This window comes from Anguilla rostrata, chromosome 2 (assembly GCF_018555375.3).
Source record: "Anguilla rostrata isolate EN2019 chromosome 2, ASM1855537v3, whole genome shotgun sequence".
Classification (NCBI taxonomy): Eukaryota; Metazoa; Chordata; class Actinopteri; order Anguilliformes; family Anguillidae; genus Anguilla; species Anguilla rostrata.
The window spans coordinates 72668126-72696048 of record NC_057934.1 but is presented as its reverse complement, the minus strand read 5'-3'; the positions used below and the strand labels follow the sequence as shown (position 1 = coordinate 72696048).

Here is a 27923-nt window from a genome sequence, read left to right as displayed (position 1 = left end):
CAGTTGCTCTGTTTTAATAGGTCACTGGATGGCTGGCTGTATACGTACAGTACTGTAGGTGGAAACACAGCTCAGTGGTCAGTATAAGTAGAGTAGAGGCAGTGTGCCATGTTCTCTGCTGATGCCCAACCCCTTGCCTTCCCCGTTTTGCAGTTGTGTCCACACAGCCAGTGACCCGATTAAAGGAGGCTCCGGCCAGCCCGTCTATCCCAACAGTGGCCTTCCTGGTGATGGGGGCGCTGTTCTTCCTGCTGCTGGCAGTGCTGGGTGTTCTGCTGTTCCGGAGCAGAACGCTGAGGAGAGGTATGGGGCGGACGGGCGCTGGGTGAACCGCCATCACACGCCGAGTGTGACTGAAGAAGCCTCTCCAGTGATCAGCTCAGTGGGTTAACCACGCAGCTCTGAATGGGGGCTGATGGGAGGCTCGCCCAGTTAAGACCCTGCGCCAGTGCGTGTGGGTGGGCCCCGCAGTGTGGGGCCGAGTTCTCCATCACCAGCTCCCCTGAAAGCAAGGAGACTGCCGGGTGATGCGTGATTGGCTGCAGTGTTCCCGAGGGAGGGATTTGGTTGGCATGCTGATCGTGTCTTTTTGTGCACCAGCGCCCCCTGTGGTCAATCACATTCCTGCAGTCTGCATGGATAAGTTATCGGTTATGTGATAAAAGGTTAGACTGATCTCAGATCAGCAGTCCTACAGGGCCCTGGTCTCTGACAGGTGGCTGGTGTATGACAGTAGCTGTGTGCTGTACCTCTGCTGCTCATGCAGAGAGAGATGTGCTCTCTGAGAGGAGACTTTGACTCTGTGATTCTCTGTCTCTGCTCACCCAGCCCCTCTGCATGAAGCCGTCTACGAGGAGATCGAGTACAAACTGGCTAGAGGGGGAACCTACAGCGCCCCCCGGTGGGGTGAGTGAATCGGATCTGTCCTCCTCGTGCTGCACAGCAACGTCTTAAACACACTGTGGAAAACTGGTAAATGGACTGCATTTATATAGCGCTTTTATCCAAAGCACTTTACAGTTGATGCCTCTCATTCACCCATTCACACACACACTCACATACCAATGGTGAAAGGCTGCCATGCAAGGTACCTCGTTGGGAGCAATTAGGGGTTAGGTGTCTTGCTCAGGGACACTTCGACACTCCCAGGGTGGGGGATCGAACCGGCAACCCTCCGACTGCCAGACAACCGCTCTTACCTCCTGAGCTATGCCGCTTAGAGCATGTGTGGTGTGGGCGGGGTCGGGACACACCCTCTCTCCTGTTCACAGGGAGAGGCCTTGCGGAGGATCCGCCCTCTGGGCATGCAGATGTAGGGGACGGCGAGGGACACTCCCTCTCAGGTAAGGGGGTGGAGCTCTGTGGAGCTCTCAGTGGGTGTAGGGGGTGGTGCTGTGGTTCCAGGGTGATTTTGGGAGGGGTGGAACTCCTGAGTGCTCCTCAGAGTTTCGGTGGGGTACGTAACAGGATCACAGTTACTCAGAATAAGAGGGTCTGCTAAATGCCTGTAATATAATCATATTGTAGATATGGTGTTTAATCATGACATATATTTATTAAAACAGCCGTTATGGGTACATGGGGATAGACTGTTAATCCGCTACTTCTACCCCTCAGGAGCACTGAAATAGTGCCCTTCAGGCCTCGTAGATTCCTAGGTAGTTACAGACGTCTTCCAGCAGGTGGAGCTGCGCTCCTCTGTGTTCCGTCTCTCTGTTACCACCGGGTCAGGTTGGTTCCTGTGGGACTCAGTGATGTGGATTCCCCAGCACCCACATACCAAGGTTTAAATATGGGGTCAGTTAGACTGTCCCCACACCGTCAGGCAGCCATGACTGCAGTGTGCAAACACAGCTAGCTGAAGTGTTATTCAGTGCTGATCTGAAGGGCTCCACTGTTCTGCTGTGTGACAGTCCTGAGATTCATTACATTACATTACATTAATTTGGCAGACGCTTTTATCCAAAGTGACGTACAAAAAAGTGTATTTCATGGTCGTAAACAACTGCTGAATACGGGTTCAGTAAGGTACAATACTTATTTTGTACAGCTATTTCTAGCGGAGAACAGTGAACACTATTCTGGCCTAACATCTGCAAAGCCAACTAGGCAGAAGAATAAGCTACAGTATTAGGACAAATACAAATTACCAAGAAGTGCAGGGATGGGGCAACGTAACAAGTGACAGGAAAAAGGTTTTTTTTTTTTGTTTAAATTTTTTTTTATAAAAGAGTGAAATATACAGCGTGGTGGTGGTTAGTCTAGGTATAGTCTGAAGAGATGAGTCTTCAGGCCACGGCGGAAGATGGGTAGTGAGGGGGAGTTTCGGAGAGAGACGGGGAGTTCGTTCCACCACTGGGGAGCTAGGGTAGAGAAGCTCTGTGATCCCTTTGGGCGGGTGGGAGGGGTTACAAGGCGCCCTGCTGCCGCAGAGCGGAGTGGTCGAGCAGGCACATAGAATTGAGTCATGTCCTGCAAGTAGATGGGGGCTGTCCTGTTGGCAACAGTGTAGGCAAGGGTCAGGGCTTTGAACCGGATCCTGGCAGCGACCGGTAGCCAGTGAAGTGATCGCAGCAGAGGAGTGACGTGGGAGGATTTGGGGAGGTTGTAGATGAGTCGGGCAGCGGCATTCTGAATCATTTCAGCCACAATCAGATTCAGCCACAAATCCCCAGAAGTCTCCTTGCTTTCAGGAGACCTGGTGATGGAGGACATACCGGAGAACTATGATGATGTCATCACAGCGGATAAGCATCCAGACAGTGTGCCAGGTGAGGGTTTTGATTGATTGGTGGGATGACTCCATATTTTCTCCTCATGAATACATTTATTTGCAGTCATTATTATATGCTGCACTTAGTTGTTTGTGTGAAAGAGCTTGTAGAGATTTGGAGTAGAAATCTCCCTTGTCCTTTTTAGAAGAATAAAACTTGAGCGTTACTGAAATTATTTCATTACATAGAACATTCCTTGCAGTTCACTTGTTTTGTTGTCCAGTCTTAGACATGGAAATGACTTTTAAAGTTGTTGCCCCAATAATTAGTGTAACCAGTATAACCACCAAAACCAATATAGCCATTATGAGCACTGTAACCAGTGTGCCCAGTTTAACCAGCACTGCTGCTGCTTCTCTCTGTCTGTTTAAGGGGAGCTGGTGGAGGGAGATGCGACAGAGCACTATGATGATGTCATCACCATGCATCCCAGGCACTTTTCCAGGTTGAGTTTCCCTTTACAGACAGAATGTTGGAGTGAAACACAATGTCTGTCACTGAATTCACTGTGTTCTGCTCTGGTGCTTTTCTGTGTCTCTGGCTGCAATCATGTGATTTATCCATTATTAATGTAATATTTATATTTTAGATTATGATGTTTATTATTCTATTTATTGAATTTTATAGATTAAGACACTATCCTGTGTTAAAACTCTTTACTTCCTCTCTGTGTAACTTGTGAAAATCACTGCACTGTGTTACTTCCTGTCTGTGTGGTTTGTTACAGGAGATCATGTGAGGATCAGCAGGTATTTGGTGAAAATGAGCCTTTCCCTGACCTGTGTCTGTCTGTCTCCTGATCCGTCCCTGTAGGGGAGAACGTTCTGGCCCCCGAAGGCCCTCCAGCTCCCAGTGATGACATGGGGGAGGAGCCTCCTGAAAGAGGAGGAACACTGTGAGATTGACAGTTCTAACTTTGGAAGTGTCCACCCACAAGTTTGGATAGAAGAACTTACATGGACTCCTTTATCCTACACATCTCAAGCAAAATGTTTTAATGTGATAAAACCATATCCCACTAGATCAGTTATTCATTAATTAATAATTCACCTGAAATTATTTACAGTGGACTCCTTAGCTGATTTAATAAATTAGGACATTGGAAATGCTGGTACTTGTATACATTGGGTACGATAGCTTGCATTCATTGACACAGTGAATCGATTACTTTGGCTGACCAAGATGATGACGTGATTTCAGCTCAAACTACATGGAGTCAGTACTGGCCACTTAAATATGAAATGAATGGATTGAAGTTTGCAGATTGTAAAAATGAGAACAGTGAGTCTGTGTAAGTCTTTGCTTTAGATTTGTTTGTATTTCCATTATTTCCATTCCACCCTTTCAGTTTTGGCTGCTGTGTTCATCATGTGCAGGTCAGAGCTATCCATGTTGGCTCTCTGATTGACACATGGAAGGGTTATCACTTAGACAGAAACTACTCAAAACTATTTCAGTATTACTTATTTCATACTGCTTTCATTACTACTCTGTTTAAATAGAACATAACTTCTTTCTGTGTACATTTAAAAATCTGTTGCCAATGATAAAAAATTTTCATTTTGACATTTTGATATATATATTTTTCGATATTTGGATGGTATAGCTTAGAGAATTATACTTCTTTTAATACAAACGATTTTATAAAAATGAAATATTACATTTTGCTAAAATGCTCACAACATATTTCTTAGCCTTCTGAAGCAATACCAGTAGTTTTAACAGCTGTGTGTCAATAAGATATTTTTAAATAAAGCTTAAAGACTGATTAAAATTTGTTCTCTCATTTCCTTTAATTCTTATTGTTTGTTCATGTATTTATTCATTTGTCTGAAAATATGCAGGCATAGTTAGAGTAATTAGTTTAGGTTGTTTATGACACTGAAATAGGGGAAGAGTAACAGAACCATATCTCTTCTTTTCTTTTTCTGTTCCCCCCTTCCCTCCCTCCTTCCTTGAGTCTATCTGTCCATTATCCCTCCCACCCTCTTCATCTTGCTTTTCGGCCGCATCCCACTGTTTTCAGAACAGCTGTTGGAGCCGTCTCAACCTCTAACCCAAAGAGTTATGGGTAATAATCTCCACCCCCTCGTGGTGAAGCCAGCACATGATGCAGACTCACCGGAAGGGGGCAGTGGAATTGGAGACCACAAGCCAGCAATACAACTTTTATTTGACCAAATAGGAGAAACTTTTCAAGCACTCATCACAGAGTTCGAGAAGTTCTGCTCATAAGTTCTGCCTCATATCTTTCTGTAAAGTTTTTAGGCGGCCTTGTTCTAATCGGACGAGGTGATTCACATGGCATGACACTTTCTCACTCTCCAAGCCCATACCCATTTTCTCCCGTTTTTCAGAGAACCTTTTTGCTTCACCCCAGAAACCTTGACGAAACTCCTATCAAGCGCTATTGAAAATAATTTTGCACATAAAAGCACACAAAATTCATTCATTGAAATTGTGTGATGAAGCTGATAAAGCCTTTAGGGTGGGGATTAATAATTGTGGATGCTGTAGTTACAGATTAGCTTAGAACTCCATGGCTTCAGTTTCATGTCAAACCGTTTACGTTTTACCAGTTGCATACTTACATGGAACTTGAGTTTACAACGTCAGCTAGCCTATGTCTTGCAAGACTTTAGTCTTCCCCAGCAGTGACACTCAACTGCTAACACAACTGAACAAAGTATGTTTTTTGGTTTGTACTTTCATTAAGAGCATTTGGAAAAAGTGCTATATAAATTCAATGATTCATTCATTCATTCAAGTGGTTTCTAATAGTCATGTCAGTCATTTGGTAGTTTTGTTTGATTAATGTCTTTACTGGCCATATTATACAAGCGGACTACAGTTCCATACAGCATTAAGTTCATGACGTACCATTGCTTCGTTTCAGCCTACCCGAGTCCTAATTTAGCTAGCTAATATTATCGCAGTTACATTAAGCAACTTTATTTTAATGATGACAGTAAGAGCATTAAGAGGGGTGAAAACAAATATAATTCAAGGCATGTTGAGGAGTGCAGTTACCATCAAGGACAGCTAACCAGTTCCGTAAGGGCTAGCGTGCTCCCGGTGGGATATGTAGTTTCTCATAAAGAGAAAAAAATGAACCACGGCCTTGTGTCAAAAATTACGCCAATTCAGAGGTTCTCATTGTTTGGTACTTTTTACACTATTTTAACAATGTGGTGAAAAGCTGGTTTGACAGGCTTTTATAAAATTGCTAATACTAAAACCTTCATAGGAAAAATGGCTACCTGAGTGTGATTTCCTGGCACCAACTTCTGTCACAGACATGACCCACTTCTGTGACCTATTATGTTTGAAAACTACTCTAGTACTCAGCTGCAGCCCCACAGTACAACCCTCTGGCTGTGTCTGGATGCTGACTTGTGTATTACCTAGCATTGTTAGAGAAAAGGGTGTGTGGTGTACTGTGGACTGAGAACTGTCTCTTCAATTTGGAGATCACGGCTGACGATGTCATGTCACGGAAAAGGTTGATTTCGAACCATCCAGAATGCGAATCCACAAATGCACTTGGTAATGTTTGCCACGCCAGTCAAAGATGTCTGTGGCCACTGTGGACCATGGGAGGTCTGGAACTGGGTGAAATTTAAGAGGTTCTTTTTGCTGGTGAGACTTGATGCTGTTGCACGCTGCACATGTGAGCAACTCCTCGGTGATGTCGTTTGACATTGTCGGCCAAAAGATTATGCTTCTAGCTCTGCGCTTGGTTACTTCAGCACCTGGGTGGCCTTTGTGCACAATGTTGATGTACTCCCAGAGACTAGGGGATGACTGCTTTGTGGCCTTTCATGACAATCCCATCCTCCACTGTAAGTTTGTCCCTGCAAGGGAAGGAGAGACTTACAGCAGGCTGGAGCTGGGTTTTCCTGGTGGGCCATCCTCGTTGAATGACTGCACTGAGGGTTAGTAGCACCTCATCCTCTGCTGTGTGCTTTCTGAGTTCCTCCAGGCGGGCTGTGGAGATGTAACTCATCAACATGACTTCAAAAGCCTCATTTTCAGCAGGGCTCTAGGAGACTTGTGTGTTTGGAGCTCTTGAAAGAGTATCCACCAGATACATGTATTTACCCTATTTGTACACCAAGCTGATGTCATAGCTTTGCAGCCAGAGCAACATTCTCTGGAGACAGGCAGGGGTGGTGTGAATGGGCTTCTTCAGGATGGTTACCAGAGGTTGGTGGTCGGTTTCCATGACTGTGGGCTTTCCGTATACGTAGTCCTTGAATTTTGTTCTGGCAAACACGACAGCTAGAAGCTCCTTCTCTATTTGAGCATATCGTGTCTCTGTGTCCGTGAGGGTATGCAACGCAAACGCTACTGGTCTGCCATTTTGCATGCATGCAGCTCCAAGTCCATAGCATGAAGTGTCACAGGTAAGCGTGACTGGCTCCCTGACATCGTAATATGCCAATACTGGTGGGCTGGACAGGCATGACTTGAGGTGATCAAATGCCCCCTGGTGCAGCTGGAACCAGCACCATGCAGTCTCCTTGTGGGTCAGTTTCCTCAGTGGCGCTGCGATGTCAGTGATGTTCGGGATGAACTTGCCAAGGTAATTAACCACGCCAAGGAAATGCTGTAGCAAAGTGACGTCTGTGGGGACTGGCATGTCAGTGATTGCTGCAGTTTTAAAAGGGTCAGCTTTTAGGCCTTCGCATGTGAAGATGTGGCCTACGTAGCCTACTTAGTCTAGGCAAAATTTTCACTTATCTGGATTTAACCTGAGGTTGACCTCTCTCCCTCGTTCGAGCACCCTCTTCAAGTTGCCGTCGTGTTCAGCTACTCCACGGCCTCCGATGATGATGTCATCGACGATGACTGAGCATGGATAACCCCCGAACAGCTGTTCCATACAGTGCTGAAACACCTCACTTGCGGAGTTAATGCCGAAAGGCATCCGTAGAAATATGTAGCGCCCAAATGGAGTGCTGAATGTCATTGACTTGAGGATTTCTTGTTGAGACGTATCTGCCAGAAACGACGGAAACTTGAAGAGGGTCTCGAACGAGTGAGTGATCTCATTGGTCCACTTTCTTTACATCCCCAGCGGACATAGCCTACATATTGTTCATGTGATAAATTTACCAGTTACCAGTTACCCAAACGCAAACACCTAGTAAATACGACTTGGTCACGTGATATATTTCCGACTTTACGAGTTGACGAGGACCGTCCGATATATGTATGTTTATGGTGTTGAAAGTGCTGCGACGGAAACAGCGATAGATTTATCCACTAGCCACATCTGCCCAAAATGTAATCAAATGTGCAAATAAGATCAAAGTATCAAAAATGCTGTTGATTTTAACTTCACAGACAATCACAGACAATCAAAAACACTGCTACTCTACGGCACTGCTGCTACTAGCTCCCAATGTTTGGAACTATTCAGACTGTCCACGATCCGCCATATATGAACGGAGTTGATGCGACTCTCTCTTTCTATGGCTCTGGGTGGCGGTAATGCACCAATTTTGGTTTTCCAACGCCATTTAAAATCAGAGAAGAAGAAGAAGCAGAAGCAGAAGCAGAAGAAGCAGAAGAAGCAGAAGAAGCAGAAGAAGCAGAAGAAGCAGAAGAAGGAGGAAGGAGGAGGAGGAGAAGAAGAAGAAGAAGAAGAAGAAGAAGAAGAAGAAGAAGAAGAAGAAGAAGAGCGGAGTTCGAAAACCAGCGACCAGCAACCCCACGTGTTCAGTTCCAGATGAATTGTTTGTGAAATAGGTATGATATGATAATTATAACAAGTTTGCTTCCGATGTGTATTTTCTATTTGGTTTGGTTCTATAACATAGGTAGTAACCGTACATTTAAAGTTTGCTGGTTTTACGGCTTACAATCTTGATTCATGCAATGCCTTGCTAGCAGCATAGGCTTATCATACCATAAACACGCATTATATTACGGCGCATTTATGGTAGCAATGGGCTACCGATCCATCGTAAGTGAGTGGCTTTAGCCATATTTCTTTGCTGACTGGTTGCTGGGTCAGCAATGTTACCGATGTCAACAGTTTTTAGTATGGTTGCAATTAATGAGTCTTGGCTAGATAGCTATTTGGTTCCTAGCCGTTGCGGCTGCTTATTGAGAGGAATGGTGGACACTAAATGGTAGCACTAAAGTTGAAATGTAACCAAAAGTCAGGAACTGCACAATGCCTTAGTCTAGTTAACTTCTGATATTAATATCACCCTCTCTGTTCTGGTATGAGGTAGAGCGAGTGATTCCATTGCGTTAGCATTACGTCGTGTTCAGTGAACGATTAACCATTCCCTTATCGGAGAGTTGACAGATAATCTCCACATACATCTACGTGATTACATTTCTTATACCTAGTTAATCTCACAATATAAATCGCATTTGTCTCTGGTTCATTTATTGACGTTATTCATAGGTATTGTAAAGGACACCATCGAAATGCACAAAACCGTGTCATTTTAGTGGAATAAAGACGGAAGTTTGTGGGTCTGCTTAATCAATGTTTAGTATTACCAGTAGACCGGCTGCCAGTTAAAAATGATACGTTTTTTAAAATTGAGTTTGGTTTCGTTTATTACGGCACTACTGGGTGATTTATGGCATCCGATTTAGCAATGTCTGTTTTTCATGCACGACCCATTAGAAAATAACCGGCTTAATTACCTCGGTTACTGTTTTCCAGGGAACTTGTAAATGACCCTTTAAAATGACTGTCGAATTGCAATGTTCAGTATTCATTTAATGGATTATATAGGCTTAACCACTTTATTTCTATCATTTGACATGCATTGGCTTTATTGAGGCAGATTTTGTTGTCTTCCCACACTCCTTTGCATAAAGGGGACCTATGAGAACTTCCCAGAAAGAGCAACTGGTGAAACTGCAAGGATGTGAAGTTTTCTTCACTTAATGTTAAACTCTAGCACCGAGCTGGAAAGTGAACAAGGTACGAGTTAATTTATTTCTATAAGCGGATACTTTTTGTTATTTACCGTTGCGGTAATTGATAAATGCATTTTTTGTTATTAACGACATTCGCTGATTTTGTGTTCAGGCTGGCGGCGTCCTGCTGTGGCTTTCTGCCAAAGCATCCGACCTCTGTCTATCTTCTGCTGATCAGTTTCTGGCTCCACAACTGTTAATTGATAGGACAACTTGTTGGGGGGGTGTCTGTCCCTTAGGGGATTTCTCCTGCTCCCTACAGGCTCTGGGGGAGCCTCTCTCCTGTGGGCTGGTCTATTTTCTCCCTTTCCTTTTCCTGAAGTAGTTCTTTGGGGCTTGCCTTCTCCCTCTACCAGCTCGCTTTGAACCTCCATGACATCCATCTCTTCAGTCTGGGCTCCACTTGCACCCTCCTCGAGGTCCTCAGACTCACCATCTTCCACAGCCCCTGATCAACTGAGATGCTGGCCTCTGTGTCTGGCTCACCTCCCATAGTAGCCTCCTGCTGGGGTCCCATGGGAAAAAACATGCACTGGGTAAGAAGGTTATGGTTGACCACTCTCTCTCTCACTCCATCTTCAGACCGAACCACGTACACGGGTAAGCCAGGCTGTTTCTTTATGACAATAAATATGTTTATCAGGACCCTGTCCCCTGGCTTGAACACATGGCGCTTTGCTTTGCGGTTATAGTGTCTTTTCTGCTGTTCTTTAGCTTGCCTGGACATCTGGTTGGCCTTGTCATAAGCATAGGTCAGACAGTCCTGAAGAGTTTGGGCATATTCACTGTACTCACATGGCTCCTCACTCGCTGACAGCCCAAAGTCGAGGTCGATGAGGAGTCTGGGATGTCTGCCATACATAAAAAAGTATGGAGTGTATCCAGTTGAGTCATGACGTGTACAGTTATAGGCGTGTGTCATGGCATCTACATATTCGTGCCAGCGGGGCTTCTGGTGTGGATCCAATGTACCCAGCATATCCATCAGGATCCTATTAAACCTCTCTGTGGTTCCATTACCCTGAGGATGATATGGACTTGTGTGGGTCTTGGTGATTCCAGTGATCTTGCACAGCTCCTTCACCACAGCACTCTCAAAATTGCCACTTTGATCTGCATGAAGTTTGGCAGGAAACCCAAAACAGCAGAAGAAGTTCGTCCACAGCACCTTTGTCACCTTTGGACTTCTCCAGCGTTAGAAAATCTATGCAGACAAGGTCCATCAGGACATGACTGTGGATACTGGGGAGCTCTAAGACCTGCAGTGGGAGTCTTCCTGAGACAGCACCTCTCACACTGTTCACACCATGCTTTGATGTCATGGAACATCCTGGGCCAGTAAAAATGCTCCCTCATCAGTGAGAATGAGCGCTCAAAGCCAAGATGCCCAGAGTCATCATGAAGGGCTGTTTTCGCCAACATTCGCAGCTTCTCGGGCAGCACTAACTGCTCAATTGATCCCCTTTGACCATCTTGAACTCAGTGGTAGAGGATGCCCTCCCTGACCACCAACCTCTTCCACTCTTTCAAAAGAAGGTGCACCTGCGCCCCGCCTCCCGCACGAGCACTCCTCTGGGGCTTGGTGTTTAGTGACCTGTAGTGCAGAACTGAGCCAATCACAGGTTCATCCTTTTGCCTGCCCTAACCTGCTGTTTTGTCATTGCAGGCAGCGACACCGTTCCGATGCCAGCATATGGCTCATTCAGCGGTTCAGCTTGGCACGATGGCGGTGTTTGAGGACAGTCTGCCTGTACTCCTGCCGGATTTCCCTCTGCTGCATCTGAACTTGCCGATGTCCTCTTGCTGTTCCTGGTTTTCGCTCGCTGGGAGCATGTCTGCAGGGCCTGGGTGACATCCTGACTGGACATCCTGGAAAGTGCGTCTGCGTTGGTGTGGCATTTTCCTTGACGGTACTGGATATCGAAGTCGAACATGGACAGTTGCGACATCCAGCACTAGCCAGTCGCATCCAGTTTAGTAGTGGTCATCACATATTTAAGCGGATTGTTATCTGTAATGACAGAGTATTTGTGCCCACACAGGTGATCATAAAACTTCTCTGTTGCTGCCCATTTGAGAGCTAAAAACTCTAATTTGTGTGTAGGGTAACGGGTTTCAGCTGGACTCAGGCCCCTACTGGCATAAGCAATAAACTGCTCCTTGCCGTCCTGAATTTGAGCAAGAACTGCACCAAGTCCTTCTCCTGATGCATCGGTCTGCAGCAAGAAGGGCAGATTGTAGTCCGGGTAGCCCAGAACTGGAGCTGTGGTGAGTTTCTGCTCTTAAGGCGTGGAATGCACCCTGGCATTCTTCCGTTCACTGAACCGAGGTTGAGGAATAGAGGGTGCCTTGGTCCCCCTCTTCTTCTTTCTCGGGTCCCCCGAGGTGAGACGATATAGAGGTGCAGCCAGCTTTGCGTAACCCCCCACAAACCTCCTGTAATATCCAGTGAAACCCAGGAACTGCTGCACTTCCTGTCTGTCCTGATTCCCTCAGCTGACACCAGGTGCCCTAGGTACTGAGCCTCCTTTTGCATCAGATGGCACTTTGATGGCTTCAGCTTCAGCCCATGTTCACGGAGCCGATTGAACACCAGTTGCAGCCGTTCCAGATGTTCTTCAAAGGTCTTTGAGAAGATGATGGTATCATCAAGGTAGATAAGCAGATTGATTGATTCCCCAGCATGTTGTGTCAAATCCACACAGCATGCTGGGGAATCTCCATTACCACTCACACCCTACTCATGGCTTTGACATGCTCCAGACTCTCCATTCCCGTTATTTTGACTCTCACGTGCCTGGTGACTCATCTCCTGACCTCCCTCTCCAACCTGCAACACTTGTTGGACCAGGAAAACGTCTGCCAGGTGACTGTTAGGCTCTATTGACACTGTTCGTTCGGACAGGTTCATCACTCGGACAGGAAGACACCCCTTCTTCACATTAGCCAGGACTCTGCCCACTACAAGGCCCTCAGGAAGCTTCAGAGAGGGCTGGGCTTTGAAGTGCAGTGTAGGACCTTTTCCTTGGCCCCTTTGTCACCTTGCACATCACATCCATCTCTTTACCAGCAGGGACACAAACTTTGCTGCCAACATACTGAACAGGGCCCACTCTGCCTTCAGGACCCCCAGGTCCTGTCTTTCCTACCTCCAGTAGTGCTGCATACCATTCTGACTGGCTGTCCCTGATTTTTTAGAGAAATTGTTGGCCATACGTGTCTTGAAGGTGTTGTCTGGAGGCTCGTTTGTTGTTAATCCCCACAAGTAGTGGAACCATGGACCTGTACTCCGTTGCAGGAACAACAAAGGCTGGTACACTGGTATACTCCTTGCCCAGAACCTTGAGGCTGATGTGTAGCACACCGTGGTGGGGGACGTTCTGGCCACCGGCACCTTCTACAGGAATATTGGAAGGTTGCAGCTTCTGCTGACACAATCTAGAGTGCTTACGCCAAAACTCATAGGTAATGCTGGTTACTTGAGAGCCAGAGTCAATGAGAGCCCTACACATTTCCCCATTGACTTCTACTTCACCTTCATTTCTGCGACCCACAAGACGTGTATCATCTACTCTACCATCCTCACTTCCTTGCTCTTCCTGTTGGGGACCTAACTGCATGCCGATGGTTTCCCCTGTTACCATAGGCCTCAGGCGTTTAAAGACTGTCCAGCCTGTGTTGCACTCCCATCTTTGGAAATTGTGGGGGGAAGCTGAGTGTGTGTGATCTGGTCATTGTCTGGAATGACTGTTCTGCAAACTCTAGCTACATGTCCTGCCCTCCCACATCGATAGCACACGGAAGTGGCACCAGCACTCTCACTCCTCAATGCTGGCTGAGTTCTGGTTGGTGCAGGGGTTTGCAAGGGTGCTGTTTGTGACTCCAGCTGTGTGAGCCTTTTGACTTGCTCCTCTTGACTTAGTGCTAGCTTCTTGACCATTGCAGTTAATTCAGAAAGCACAGCGGTGGGCTTCACTGCAATCTTTTGCACCCCCCTGCTGTTCTCTCGCAGCAACATGAACTTGGCTGAATGGTTTAGTTTAGTTTAGTCTGACAAAATTAAAACACGTGTGTCAAAAGAGTTGCATGTGAAGAAATTGTCAAGGATAACACAAAAAAGTCCTGGACTTATTTCAATTGTGGTCCTTGATGTTCCATCAGCCATAACAAGATAATATTAGGCTTCAAAAGAACAACACGACATACAAAGATTCTTACCACAGTCTAAAATACAAAATCATACTATAACTCTTACCACAGTCTAAAGTACATAATCATATTATAACTACTGTTTACATCGCATACAATTTACCCCCATTTTAATGCACAGTGCTATATAAACAGGGGAGTGTAGGACGGAGTGTAGCACAGTGGGTAAGGAACTAGACTTGTAACCGAAAGGTCGCAGGTTCGATTCCTGGGTAAGGACACTGCCGTTGTACCCTTGAGCAAGGTACTTAACCTGCATTGCTTCAGCATATATCCAGCTGTATAAATGGATACAATGTAAAAAATGCTTTGTAAAAGTTCTGTAAGTCGCTCTGGATAAGAGCGTCTGCTAAATGCCTGTAATGTAATGTAATGTAATGTAAACAAAATGAGCCTAATGCAAATAGTAAGCCAGCCACTTATGGGGACATTTTCCAACAGCTTTTCTTTGATCATTGTTTTGAAGGTGAAGGGGTTACTGTTGATTTTAATTGAAAGTGGCATTTTTAAAGTTTCTGTGGTGTTCACATCTGGAGTTATAAAGCTTTTAATAGGGTACCCCTTAAATGGGCAGGGATTGGCCAGATTTGGCTTGTGCGCTAAGGGGTTAATGTTATACAGCAAGCTCTAGCTGGTCTTAAACTTATTTTGAATACTGAAAAAACTAAGTACATGATATTTTCTACACGGAATACAGCTATGCCAAATGCTTACATATCCTCATTGACTGGTGCTCAAATTGAGCAAGTTCAGTACTACAAATATTTAGAGATCTGGCTGGATCATGATTTCTCTTTTAAAGGAGTACCATGGTGATTTTCACACTTTCTCAGTTTTATGTGCTATTTGCACAAGAGACATTGAAGAAACACAATTAGTAAAGTATTAAATATGTCCGTTCTGTATTTTTGGAGAAATATGCGTTTTAAATTTATCGTCCTATTTTCAACCGGTTGAGAAAGTTGTCAACTTGGTGCGTCACGAACACAGTAACCACTCCCCTTTCCACGCCCCGTAAACCCATGGATAACTCGAGACCTATTTTTTACAGTCTCTGCTCGAGACCCATAGTTTGCGCCGCTGGCTTACAGGCAAGACAATGCAAATATTTGACTAACGTTAGGTTCACTTAAATTAGAGTGCCTTTTAAGGACTATTAGATTATTTCTGGTTATATTCATTTAGCTAGCTAGCTAACGTTAGCTAGCTAGGTAGTTTGCTTTCATAAGGCAATGTTATCGATAACGTTAGCTAGCTAGTTTGCTTTTATGAGAACGTTATAGTTGTGCTTTTATCTTAACTTGGCTAGCTAGATAGCAAAAATTATAATTGGATATAAGTCAACGTCCTTACCTTAGCTATCTATCGATACTTGATATACTACTAAGCTAGCTAGTTTGTGGAAAAGTCTCCCAAAAAGAGCACGTAGCATGGGGGTAGCTATGGTAACGGGGCACAGTCTGTCAATCATAGCTAACTGACAGTTCTCATTACCACGCCCAGACGATTCGGGTGAACTTTTATAGTGGGAAATTTAGGCTTAGAAAAATACGTTTTAAAGTACATTTAAATGACTGAATAATAAAAAATTATGCACAATTGTTTTGTTGTTGCCTAAAGACAACTGGGAAGTGTCACGTTCAACCACCATGGTACTCCTTTAAAACTCATGTGGCCAACTTGTCCAAAAAAATTAAAACTAAAATCGGGTTTCTTTACAGAAATAGATCCTGTTTTTCATTGGAAAACAGGAAGAGGATTGTGCAGGCGACAATCTTACCCATGTTTGACCACGGGGATGTCCTGTACAGGCATGCCTCTAACAGTATTTTAAGGCCCTTGGACGCAATTTATCATAGCGCATTGCGCTTCATTACAAGAGATGGTTTCCGAACACATCATAGTGCTTTATATAGTTCAGTAGGGTAGTATTCTCTTCATTATAGAAGGAAGCAACTTGGCATTTTATTTATTTATAAAGCCTTGCTAGGCAAACTTCCTCTCTACCTGACCAGGCTACTGTCCATCAAAATCGCAAGTCATCGTACCAGATCTCAAGATTGGATTACGTTAGAGGCACCCAGAACTAGAACAAATCTGGGTAATACCGCTTTTAGAACATTTGGCCCTTTTATGTGAAATAAAAGTCAGGATACACTGAAGTTAGATTGCCTTATCCCGATCGAGTCCTTCAAGAAGCTAGTGATGGACATGATACTAAAAGAGGCCGAATGTACTTGCCTTTAGTGATAAATTAGGACAATCAGATCATTATTCCCTGTCTTATGTCCTTTTTTTTGTTTTTTAATGTTTTTTCCCTATATTTGCGCTTGGTGTATGTGAATTCCTTGTATCTTAACTGTAATTTATGTTTTGTAAAACTGTCACTGTAAATGTTTATATTGTAATCAGGGCTCCTCTGAAAAAGAGACCTTGGTCTCAGTGGGACTTCCCTGCAATGAAGGTTTCAATCAATCAATCAATCAATCAATCAAGTTGCACCCTTGCAGGTGGCATACTAGTGTTCAGATGGCATACTACTCTTCACTGTTCCAAAATGCCCAGTGTTATAGTATAACCCATTACGATAAACTGTTGGAGCAATTACTTTATCTCCGAACATCCAAATTCCTTCTTCAGTGTGATGTGCGCAGGAAATACTGATGCAAGGATACATTTTAACCCTTTCCATGCTGTTACCTCATCAGCTGCTGCATTTCTTCTTGCCCGAAAGTCATTTTTCTGTCGCCTGTTGTTATACAGACTTGTCGATTTTTTTTTTCCTTTGTGACTGGCTCAGCATGTGTCCATCAGGGACATGACTTATTCTTCATGAATTCAGAGCTGGAGAGAGAGCCAGGGCAGTTTTCAGAGCGCTGAGGATTCTTCCATTTCCGGTGTGCGCATCACTGGGCCTGCACTAGTTTGGCCGCCCTTCGATGCTTCATTGAGAGGCTTGTCCAAATCTGAAAAATCTGGAATGTACTGTACACTCATTTATTGAACGGTCCTATAACGGATTACAATACAGTGACAGTCGCACAAGTGCAATAGAGCAAGATGCAGGATTTTCCCCACCTCATAATGTAAGAGTGCCCCCTGTGGTCGGTGAGGCATCTGCAGGACTAAAGAGAGTAAAGAATGTGTCAACTGCTCCAGTAGGATCTGTATGATTAAGACTAAATCCCTTCCCCGGTTTCCCTCCAGGAGCTGCACTTCTGCACACCTTTGAGCAGCAGTATGATGTAGGCAGGAGTCTGTCTGAGACAGGACACTGAGACAACACTACCAGAGCTCACTGAGCAGCACAGGATCAGACAGAAAGAAGAGGAACTCAGTGGACTGGAGTCTGTCCACATGGCAGGACTCAGCACACTGGAGCCGGAGTGTGTTACAGCACACAGCGGGGTCAGTGATGTACACCATACACACACACCACTGATTAAAACAGAAACTGATTTGGGTTTGACTCAAATTGGGGATCTTTTTAAGACCGAGAACCTAGACAGTACAGATCTGGGGTATATAACCAATCTGCACCCTGACCAAATCAAAACAGAGACTGATGATGGAGGATACCTTAAGGCCGAACACATCAGTAACTTACAGGATATTGATTGTATTAATATTAAATCTGATCCATTGAAGTGTGAATCCAGTGAAAGTTTAGTGAGTGATCTCATGAATACTGTGAAGACTGGAGCTGGTGTTGGTCACAAAGAGCAGACTGAACCATGGCACTGTGCAGGAGAGCCAAACCCAAACTGTAAAACAGAAGAAATTCATGATCTGCTGACTTCTGCTGACTTAAATAATCACTGTGACACAAACAATGAAAATAATCTAACCAGAATTGGCCAGAAAAGTACAGTTGAAATGGAAATTCATACAGGTGAAAAGCCAAACAAGTGTCCACAGTGTCAGAAGGGGTTTAGCAGAAAATCTGATTTGAATTTACACCTGAGAATTCATACAGGTGAAAAGCCATACAAATGTACTGAATGTGGGAAGTGCTTTTCCCAAATGCGTCGTTTAAATAGCCACTGGAGAATTCATACGGGTGAAAAGCCTTACAAATGTAATCAGTGTGGGATGTGTTTTTCCCAAACAAGTGCTTTAAATTGCCATAGGATGATTCATACTGGTGAAAATGCCAACAAATGTCCCCAGTGTGGGAAATGCTTTTCCACAATATCTAATTTAAGTAGCCACTTGAGAATTCATACAGGTGAAAAGCCCCACAAGTGTACACAATGTGGGAAATGCTTTTCCCAAAGGTGTAATTTAATTAGCCACCAGAGAATTCATACGGGTGAAAAGCCCTACAAATGTACTGTTTGTGGGAAGTGTTTTTCCCAAACAAGTGCTTTAAATTGCCACAGGATGATTCATACAGATGAAAATCCCAACAAATGTCCTCACTGTGGGAAGTGCTTTTCCACAATATCAAATTTAAATATCCACCAGAGAATTCATACTGGTGAAAAACCCTGCAAATGCATTCAGTGTGGGAAGTGTTTTAGGTCAAATTCTTCTTTAAATGTACATCTGAGAATTCATACAGGCGAAATGCCGTACAAGTGTACGGATTGTGACAAGTGTTTTAATACGAAATCTTCCTTGAATACACACCTGAGAATTCATACCGGTGAAAAGCCATACAAGTGTACACAGTGTGAGAAATGCTTTATTTCAAGTTCTGAATTAAGTATACACCTGAGAATTCATACAGGTGAAAAGCCCTACAAATGTAATCAGTGTGGGAAGTATTTTTCCCAATCAAGTGCTTTAAATTGCCACAAGATTATTCATACAGATGAAAAATCCTATACGTGCCCTCAGTGCGGGAAGTGCTTTTCCACGATATACAAGTTAAATATCCACCAGAGAAGTCACACAGGTGAAAAGCCGCACAAATGCATTCAGTGTGACAAGTGTTACAGCACAAGTTCTGGTTTAAATAAACACTTTTTGACCGCAAGTCATTTAAATGCCCCCCGTAGAATTAATTCAGGTGAAAAGTCCTAGAAGCCCACCCAATGTCTACTTTAAATTTACACCTTGTAATTGCGTGCAACATGTCTATAATTTTAAGCTAATCAAACAATTTTATTTTTGGACAATTAATTAAAAAAATAAACATTGCGTACAACCGTAAGCCGACGGTTTTTTTGTTTGTTTGTTTGTTTTTGATGTGTGTGTAGTAGAGCGATAGTGTTGGTCAGAGCTCCCAGCTGAACTAGCCTAAGTTTTCCAGGACCATGTGTGTAGTTTCTATTTCTAAAATCAAGTGGAATTGTAGGCTAGCTGTATTGGCATAAAAGTAAAATTGTTAGACCAGCGTCACATCTGGACAAACTAAAATGCCAGTTTAGATTTAAAACACCATTACCCATCGGATATTGAAAGCGAAACCTAAAATGGAGCTGATCGTGTCACCACCACGATTGCCCTGCGCCAATTGCAAGTTTGTTACTATCATGGAAAACTATACACCACATTTTATTGAAAATCATTAGACCAGAATCATATCTGGACAAATTCACAGATTCACACCATCATCTGTCGGATATTGAAAGCAAATGCATGTTATCGTGTTGCTATATTGCTGCTATACTGGACCTTTACGTGACCATACCATGAAATTGAGTGCACAATTGTGTCTATATCATGAATGGACACACTTAATGTAACAGTTCTAAACAGCAGCAGGTTGGCTACATTTAAAGTCAATCAAGTGTACTTGTCAGGCAGAAGATGTAGGGAAGGGGGATGAAAACAGGAAGAATTTGAATTTTAACTGATGCATTTTTTTAATGAAATGGCGATCTACCTGCTGGGCCCTGCGATCGACTGGTCGGTTGCAATCAGCATAATGGGAACCCCTGCCTGAGCTTTTTCACTTAATTACATTTTCAAGGTAAAAATCCTGCATAGTATGCCTGACAAATGTACTCATAATGTTTCATGAAAACATAATTTACTTTATACACTGAGTGTGAGAATGTCCATTTAATTTCAGGGAATAACCTGATAATTCCTCATTAAAAAACATCTTCATAATTTTGGAGACAGACCATCCTGTTTCCGTTTTCCACATACTTTTTTATTTTGAGTTTAAGGAGTGAATAGAAGGCGGTTGGCCGACATTTTTTCAGTGCTCGTATTGGCGCAGTTTATAGTTCTCCAGGCATTCCTTATTGTATTTTGAACAGACATGTAAAAATACAGCACAGTGACTGAGGCTACCTGGAACTGCTTCTTTTTTTTTTTTATAACCTCTAACTATTTTGTACGTGTAAAAAATTCCTTTTCAATGTACAGTGTAATTCCTTGTTGATTGCTGGGTGATACTTCTGGTGATGGAATTGACACCTGTATAATTTGTTTGAAAGAAACAGTGTGAAAACTGTTTGGAAGAACCATTCTAATGTCTTTACGTCCTAATGTCCAAACTATGCTGAAAATGAACGAGACATGGCTGGCCTTGACGGGTTCTGCTACTGCCAATGTAGAGGTTTAAATGTGTATGTCAGCTAAAGCTGATCATTGGGTTTAAGACTGTTTTATCAGTTGAGGATCTTTGTTATTTTTCTAAATTGTATATGAATTGTTTATGAAATAATTTTATACAATGAATATGCACATAACTAGGCCTTTATGCCTCTCAGCCCTTCAATATGTAAAATTCATATTTAGCATCGTAATCATTATCATCAGCAAGATCCTCAATAATATTGTCTTAAAATATAAAATATTTAACATTATTGGGTGGCATGTAAATTGTGTGCATTGAAATACCAATCATAAAATATTAGTCAAGCCTTTCCAGCTGTTGGATGATTTCAGATTTCCTTATACCACCATTATGTTGATCATGATTGCCTCAGACTTCTCTGTGCATTCACACCCACAGCCCCATGGGGAGGGGAGTGCTTTGAAGGATGAGAGAGATGACGTCAGGTCAGTAGGCAGTGGGTTATATCAGCATTTCTCAACCCTGGTCCTGGCAACCCACTGTGTATGCAGGTTTTTTTTTGTTAAAGCCTGATCAATCGAGGTTAAAATGTGTTTATGTTCTACATCATTGTGTGGCCCAACTGATTGTGGCTTTAAGAGGGTAAATCAGCTTTCAATAGATGAAAAATTGTTCTAATTAAGAACAATTAGCAGCTCATTAGAAAACTGAGCTTGTTGTGATAATTGGAAGAAGAACCAGCATGTACAGTGCATTCCCATGACCCAGGCTGAGAACATTGGTTTATGTGACATAATGGATTTTTTTTTTTTATTCGTGGATTTTAAAAAACAATTTATTCATGAAAATAATTCCAAAAACGTAAAATGCAGTACTACAGTACTACTATCCAAAGAACATTTTGATTTCAGATTGCATATGAGCAGAAATATATGAAGTTTTTGCCATCAAATTCGGCCATGCTAGGCATTCCCAAGTAGCGACATGCTCAGAAATCATACTGTGTCCAGCCTTTATGGGCTGAAATCTTCTGGTTACCACAGAATGAATTGAACTTTCGAGTTTTTGAGTCGTTTGAGTTATTTTCTCATACTTGACCAATAAAAGACGCCAATTACCGAATATAGTATTTAGGTTTTATTCCTGCCTCTGACTCTAGCTGGAGTTACTCATTTGCAGCTCTTAGTAAAAAGTAGGTGCTGGCAACAACGTATCAGCAGTTCAGAGAGCCAGCATTTTCTTCCTCACATTTAGATACTGCTAGGCTAAGCTCTATCTTCAGAGAGACATGTGATCTTTAACCAGTGATGTGAGTAGCTCCAGTCACCACAATGTCCTTCCCACACACAGCCAACTGTCACATGGTGTGAATTCACCTTTTGTTCAATAACCATCTAAACAGAAGCTACTGCTAAGCACACTTTTTTTTTTCAATTTGAATTTTTTATTATTTTCAAAGAGTAAACATACACACAGACATACATACACAGAAATCAATTAAAGGAAAATTAAAATAAAATAAAAATAGTAAATAATATATCAATATATGAATGACAGAGGTGTTACAAGGGTGAAATCTGGGATCACAATTTCATAGGTCAAATTATGTTGGGTGTTCCGGAGTCAAATCTAGGGAACATTGGCATTTTCATGGTCAGTTCGGCCACCTTTCGGAATGTTCCTCCTCATACAAGGTTTGAGGCGCACCTTTCCATTACCAACCGGTCCAAAAGGGGCCGCAACCACAGATCAGCATTTTTCAATGCTGTGCAATAATTCTTTTGGCTGTCATACAACCAGTGGTTAACAGTCATTTGTGTCGTTTAGGCCATGGACCTTGAGGAATAATGTTAAAGTCAATCAATCAATCAATCAAATTTTATTTATAGAGCACATTTCATACAAGTGATGCAGCTCAATGTGCTGTACATAAAAATAAGAAGAGAAGTAGATAAGTCGGACTGAAATTTGAAATACTGCATCATTATATTCTATACCATTGCAAAATTGTTTTTAAATGGTTTTAAAATGTTTTTTTTTTTTTTTAAAGATAAAAATGTATACTTTTGGACATATCACAATTTGATAAAGTTACTATGGTGCTAGTCAACTACAGCCTTGGCCTAAGTGATAATACCATGCCATTCTCAGAATAATATATATTTTCTTTTATTTTGTACCGCATAGGAAAAGTACATTGTACCTCCGAGAATTTAAATAAAGGTTCTGACTGACTGACTGACATGTGCTTTACATACCTACATTAAAAGACGGTTTGGATATTTTAACGGGCACAGGTGCGAGCGAGCCTGTTGCCAACAATATCCGTTTATCATGCCATTGCAAGCAAACCTGTTTCCTGTTTCCAACAATCTTTGTATCGCTCTGTACTGCAATAAATGCAGATCCCGTGCAGCAGTTGTCGTGAAAACAACGCAGAGACAACCACACTACAACTACAGTGGGGACTGCTCCAGGGTTCAGTCGCAGTTCTTTGCAAAATCCACTCTGTTTTGGCGCCCAGTTTAAGAAGTCGTCTTGTTTAGAATGCAGACTGCAGATTCTTGTGTTGTTTGACACTAATGAACCTGATAAAAATTCTACACACTTGTTTTTTACATTTGTGTCCTTCGGGATTGCGTGTAGTGAGTCAGTATTTGTGCATCCTTCAACACAACAGTGCCGCTTGCAAAGTGCCATGTTTGCCAGACTTGACAGTGGCAAATGCAGCCGAGCCCTCAATGTCAATCATAAGCAAATACACGCTGTGATAGGCTGCATGCAAATGAGACCGCTTCCTGACATCAAGAAGCGGCAATTTTAAAAATGTGGAAAAAAAGCACAGTAGGTGGCGCAATGATTTTTAAAACCCCAATTTCTATAATTCAAAACAAAAAATTATAAATTGTAAATGATCTGATAATACATCTGACACTGCCTATTTTACCACCAAGGGTAGTAGGCCTACAAAATATAAGTGAAGCAATTTCAGTCTGACTTTGACTGCCACACTTCTAGTCTTGGGTTAGCTTCTTAACCACCTCTGTTAAATCTATTGAGCTGTGCTAAAGCTATCAGATTTATTACTGTATTGGTACTATATTATTTTTAATTAAAAATATGTATATAGTCATCCAAATGTTCTAATTTATGACTAATTTATACAGTTTCTCCCTTATAGCTTAGCTTTGCTCCTAGCTTTCTCCTAGCTTTGTGTCTTCCCTTGTTATGTCCGTATTTAATTTATTTCTTTTTCTTCTTTTGTTTTTTCTCATATTCCCTCCTTCCGTGTTCTTCTTTTCTTTAATTCTGCTTTTTATCGATTATATGTATTTTGTTTTACATCTAAACACTATATTTGTTTGATATTTTTAAGAGCTCCTTCTTTAAGCAGCCATTCTCTAAGCAGTCTCTTTCTCTGTCTGCTTTTACACTGACACTAATTTGGTGTGAACACATGACACCTGATTGGGCAGGAAATTCAGGTGTTCATAGTAATGAGGAGAACAGTGGCCAACAGAACATACAGGTTTTCATCCTGACTTTTACCTGCATCTGATACATTTACCTTTCTATCCTCTGTAATTTCTGGAACAAGATTTTAAGGTTATGTTCATTTTTAACCATTTTGTCCCTACGAGATTTCTAACATTGTTGTTGTAGAATTCAAGGAGATGAGACTGACCGAGGGCTGTTCTGGGAATTTGGAAGTTTTCTACAATGGCACCTGGGGCAACGTGCTTCAATCAAATGACTACAGACACGGCTACTCTCATATGTCAGGAGCTGAACTGTGGGAAGAGCACATTTGTGTCTAAAACACAGTCAAGACTGGAATCAGCTCCAAACTGGCTAGATCATTTCAGATGTCGCCCGCATGACTCCACTCTGTGGCAGTGCCCATCAAAGCCTTGGGGTGAGAATACCTGCGTGGCTTCACTTACCTGCACAGGTAAACCTCACTCTACTGCAGACTTTATACTCCTGTTAGGACCAGTATAATAAACCTCATGATTACAAACACAGTATCACTCCTATTGGGAACAGTAGCATAAAAGTCTCCTTACTCCTACTTTAGTATGCCTGTTAGAAACAATAGAATTAAACCTCGAAGTAGAACTGTAATGTAATGTAACTGGCTCATTTATGTAGATAAATTCATTAATCAAGTTAATTTACCCTAAACCTGTGAATATGTAAGTCAACTTTTTTTTTTTTGTAACATTAAATTGGCAAAATTATGGACTATTGTGAAATTTTAAAAAGTTTTTGTGTAACCCCATGAATGAGATGTTTTTCAAGCTCTAAGTAGTGCAGTTTGTGTATGATATGGCATGAACCTGTCTCTATCTTTGTGGTTTTTTTGTTTGTTTATTTGTAGTTCATTTATTTATTAATTTCTCTCCACATCAAAGCGGACAAGGATGACCAAGTTCCACAAACCAAACTGTCATGTTCCTCAGCAGAAAATCAGAGAGCTTACAGCCACAAATACACTCTGGCTTGGCAAAGCAGAAAGCATTAGGCGAGGTCAGTCATAATGTTAGTGGATATGTGTCTAGGAGATGCTAAACGCAATGAGGTCAGTCATAGTGTTAATGGAGATGTGTCTGTAGGAGATGCTAAACGTAATGAGGTTAGTCATAGTGTTAATGGAGATGTGTCTGTAGGAGGTGCTAAACATAATGAGGTCAGTCATAGTGTTAGTGGAGATGTGTCTGTAGGAGGTGCTAAACATAATGAGGTCAATCATAGTGTTAGTGGAGATGTGTCTGTAGGAGATGGTAAAGGTAATGAGGCTGCTCAGCTCATCTGTGTCTCCTGCTCTAGGTCACTGGCCCCTCCGGCTGGTGGGGGGTGAAGGCGGGTGCTCTGAGGTGAACTGCAGGGGCACTGAGATGCACCTGTGGGACTGCCCACACACTGTGCACTAGCACAGCCGCTGCCCACACCAGAGCCATGCTGGGGTCACCTGCACAGGTGAGCCTGCGACTCCAGATCACCTCAGGCTGACTGCCAGCTTCTGAGAAGATTATTCACTGGCCTTTCGGAGGATCCGCCCTCTGGGCATGCAGATGTAGGGGACGGTGAGGGACACTCCCTCAGGTAAGGGGGCGGAGCTCTGTGGAGCTCTCAGTGGGCGTAGGGGTTGGTGCTGTGGCTCCAGGGTGATTTTGGGAGGGGTAGAACTCCTGAGTGCTCCTCAGAGTTTCGGTGGAGTATGTAACAGGATCATTGGCTGTGATCAGGACAGCTGTGTAGTATAATGGTGAGGGAACTGGGCTCAAGGTTGCTGGTTCAATTTCCCTGAAAGGACACTGCATGGTACTTAATCTGAATTGCTTCACAATACATCCAGCTGTATAAATGGACACTATGTAATGAAAAAGCTGTTAAAGTTACTCGGATCTGCTAAATGTCTTATGGGGTCAGTTAGACTGTCCCCACACCGTCAGGCAGCCGTGACTGCAGTGTGCAAACACAGCTAGCTGAAGTGTTATTCAGTGCTTCTCTGAACTATTTGAACATCTTCTCCCTGTGTCTCTGTGCTGGAGGGCCCCTTGGAAAGCCACTTCGGTGGCCTGTGGCAGGCGTGTTTGCCACAGTGGCGCCCAACGTGGGGCCGCTCCGGCACAGGAAAGAGACACCGGGAGAAGATGTTCAAATAGTCCACGTTTATTTACGAGGGTTTGGCAAGATGGTACAGCCAAATGAGCAGATCTTAAACACTGTCATGACAGAGAAGCTCTCCCCATGTGAGTGGGGATGGCAGATTTAACCTGTGCGCAGTGATTACCTCACTACGCACAGGTGCAGCCACTCCTGTTCCTGGGTCCAATTAGCCTGGCCAATTATCTAATTCTTAATTATCCAATTGGCCAGGTCTAATTAGCTTGACCCAGGGCAGGTGTGGCTGCTTAAACCAGCCATCCCCACACCACAGTGATGTTTATTAGTCTATTTATAGAATTTTATAGATTAATACACTATCCTGTGTTGCAAATCTTTACTTCCTGTCTGTGTAACGTGAAAATCACTGCCATGGGCTACTTCCTGTCTGTGTGGCTTGTTACAGGAGATCATGTGACAGATACAGAGGAGAATTATGATGATGCCGTGACTCTGGACTGGATTCAAGTGAGTGAGTCTGTACTGAATTAATCACTTTTTTGCAGCGTTTATGGTTTGATAACAAATCATCAATCCATCCCATTATATTTCATATACCGGCTCTTGGAAGACATTTTTCCAGATTGCTTCATGGGCAATTATGAGAATATGCACATTCCATTCCACCTGCAAACTGGTTTCTGAGAGTAGACATTTTAGTGTAGACATGACCCTATGAAAATATTTTGATTGAAACTTTTTCTTTCAGTATAGAATTACAAGATCACAGCAGGTATTTGCTGAAAATGAGCCTTTCCCTGACTGTGTCTGTCTGTCTCCTGATCCATCCCTGTAGGGGAGAGTGTTCTGGCTGAAAGCCCTCCAGCTCCCAGTGGGATGGACTATGATGATGTGGGGGAGTAGCCTCCTGAAAGAGGAGGAGCACTGTGAGATTGACAGTTTCAACTTCGGAAGTGTCCACCCACAAGTTTGGATAGAAGAACTTACATGGACTCCTTTATCCTACACATCTCAAGCAAAATGTTTTAATGTGATAAAACCATATCCCACTAGATCAGTTATTCATTAATTAATAATTGACCTGAAATTACTTCCAGTGGACTCCTTAGCTCATTCATAAATTAGCTCATTGGAAATGCTGGTACATTCATTGAGAACAATAGCTTGCATTCACTGACACAATGAGACAGTTACTTTTTCTGACCAAGATGATAATGTACAGCTTAAACTACATCAAGTCAGTACTGGCCACTTCAATATGAAATTAATGCATCACAATTTTTGGAATGTAAAAATGAAAACTGAGCTTTAGCCTTGCTTTAGATTTGTTTGTATTTCCATTAAACCCTTTCAGTTTTGGCTGCTGTGTTCATCATGTGCAGGTCAGAGCTGTACATGTTGGCTCTCTGATTGACACGTGGAAGGGTGGCCAGAAAGCACTTATCCAGCATCCCGACATGCTCCTTTGCAAGATCACATTTTTCCAGATGCTTTTATTGCACATAGCTGATGAGTTTGTTCATCATACCATTTGAGCAGAATATGAACAAGGCACTAAGTCTGCACTGGCTGCTTTGTTACTATTCAAAACTTTTTCACTACTACTAATTACATACTGCTTTCATTACTACAACTTGTTTAAAATGTTTTAACAAAAAATATTTTTTAACGACCTTTTTATATATGTAGTTTTTAGATATTTTGATTCTATATCTTGGAGAATTACACTGCTTTTGATAGGCAAGATTTTATAAAAATGAAATATGATATTTAGCTAAAATGCTCACAATGTATTTCTTAGCCTTCTTAAGCAATACCAGTATTTTTAACAGCTGTATGTCAATAAGACATTTTTAAATTAAACTTAAAGGCTGATTAAA

General features: G+C 42.7%; 3 protein-coding genes across 15 annotated transcripts in view; 2 read left to right on the top strand and 1 right to left on the bottom strand.

Annotated features, from left to right (window-relative positions):
- Positions 1-27923, bottom strand: part of LOC135249400 (zinc finger protein 883-like) — a 167164-nt gene that overhangs the window by 43054 nt on the left and 96187 nt on the right. The window lies entirely within an intron of this gene.
- On the top strand, positions 7-27923 carry LOC135249377 (uncharacterized). 6 transcript variants are annotated; one of them, XM_064324953.1, is made up of 6 exons: positions 7-303; positions 829-906; positions 1272-1343; positions 2694-2771; positions 3147-3219; positions 3588-4562. In XM_064324953.1, exons 1-6 carry the CDS (start codon positions 231-233, stop codon positions 3628-3630), a joined length of 417 nt encoding a protein of 138 aa, XP_064181023.1. In that variant the 5' UTR covers positions 7-230; the 3' UTR covers positions 3631-4562. The 6 variants fall into 6 exon arrangements, with proteins under 6 accessions (XP_064181023.1, XP_064181022.1, XP_064181026.1 ...); XM_064324952.1 differs by having other exon boundaries at positions 3502-3603; XM_064324956.1 differs by lacking the exons at positions 2694-2771; positions 3147-3219; positions 3588-4562 and adding exons at positions 26489-26554; positions 26792-27923.
- LOC135249416 (zinc finger protein ZFP2-like) lies at positions 8399-22827 on the top strand. Of its 8 annotated transcripts, none has more exons than XM_064325049.1 (5): positions 8399-8528; positions 9624-9729; positions 11392-11601; positions 11830-11993; positions 17142-22827. In XM_064325049.1, the coding sequence occupies exon 5, from the start codon at positions 17292-17294 to the stop codon at positions 18960-18962; it is 1671 nt and encodes a 556-aa protein (XP_064181119.1). In that variant the 5' UTR covers positions 8399-8528; positions 9624-9729; positions 11392-11601; positions 11830-11993; positions 17142-17291; the 3' UTR covers positions 18963-22827. The 8 variants fall into 8 exon arrangements, with proteins under 8 accessions (XP_064181119.1, XP_064181115.1, XP_064181114.1 ...); XM_064325045.1 differs by having other exon boundaries at positions 11392-11635; XM_064325044.1 differs by adding an exon at positions 10082-10261 and having other exon boundaries at positions 11392-11993.

What these genes read in the sequence shown, in the direction of transcription:
- LOC135249377 (XM_064324951.1), top strand. Translation starts at nt 231, where the DNA reads ATGGGGGCGCTGTTCTTCCTGCTGCTGGCAGTGCTGGGTGTTCTGCTG. An exon ending in CTACAGCGCCCCCCGGTGGG is followed by an intron (nt 907 to 1,271) that starts GTGAGTGAATCG and finishes TCCTGTTCACAG; the next exon opens with GGAGAGGCCTTGCGGAGGAT. An exon ending in TGACTCTGGACTGGATTCAA is followed by an intron (nt 26,551 to 26,878) that starts GTGAGTGAGTCT and finishes CCATCCCTGTAG; the next exon opens with GGGAGAGTGTTCTGGCTGAA.
- LOC135249416 (XM_064325052.1), top strand. Translation starts at nt 17,292, where the DNA reads ATGGCAGGACTCAGCACACTGGAGCCGGAGTGTGTTACAGCACACAGC.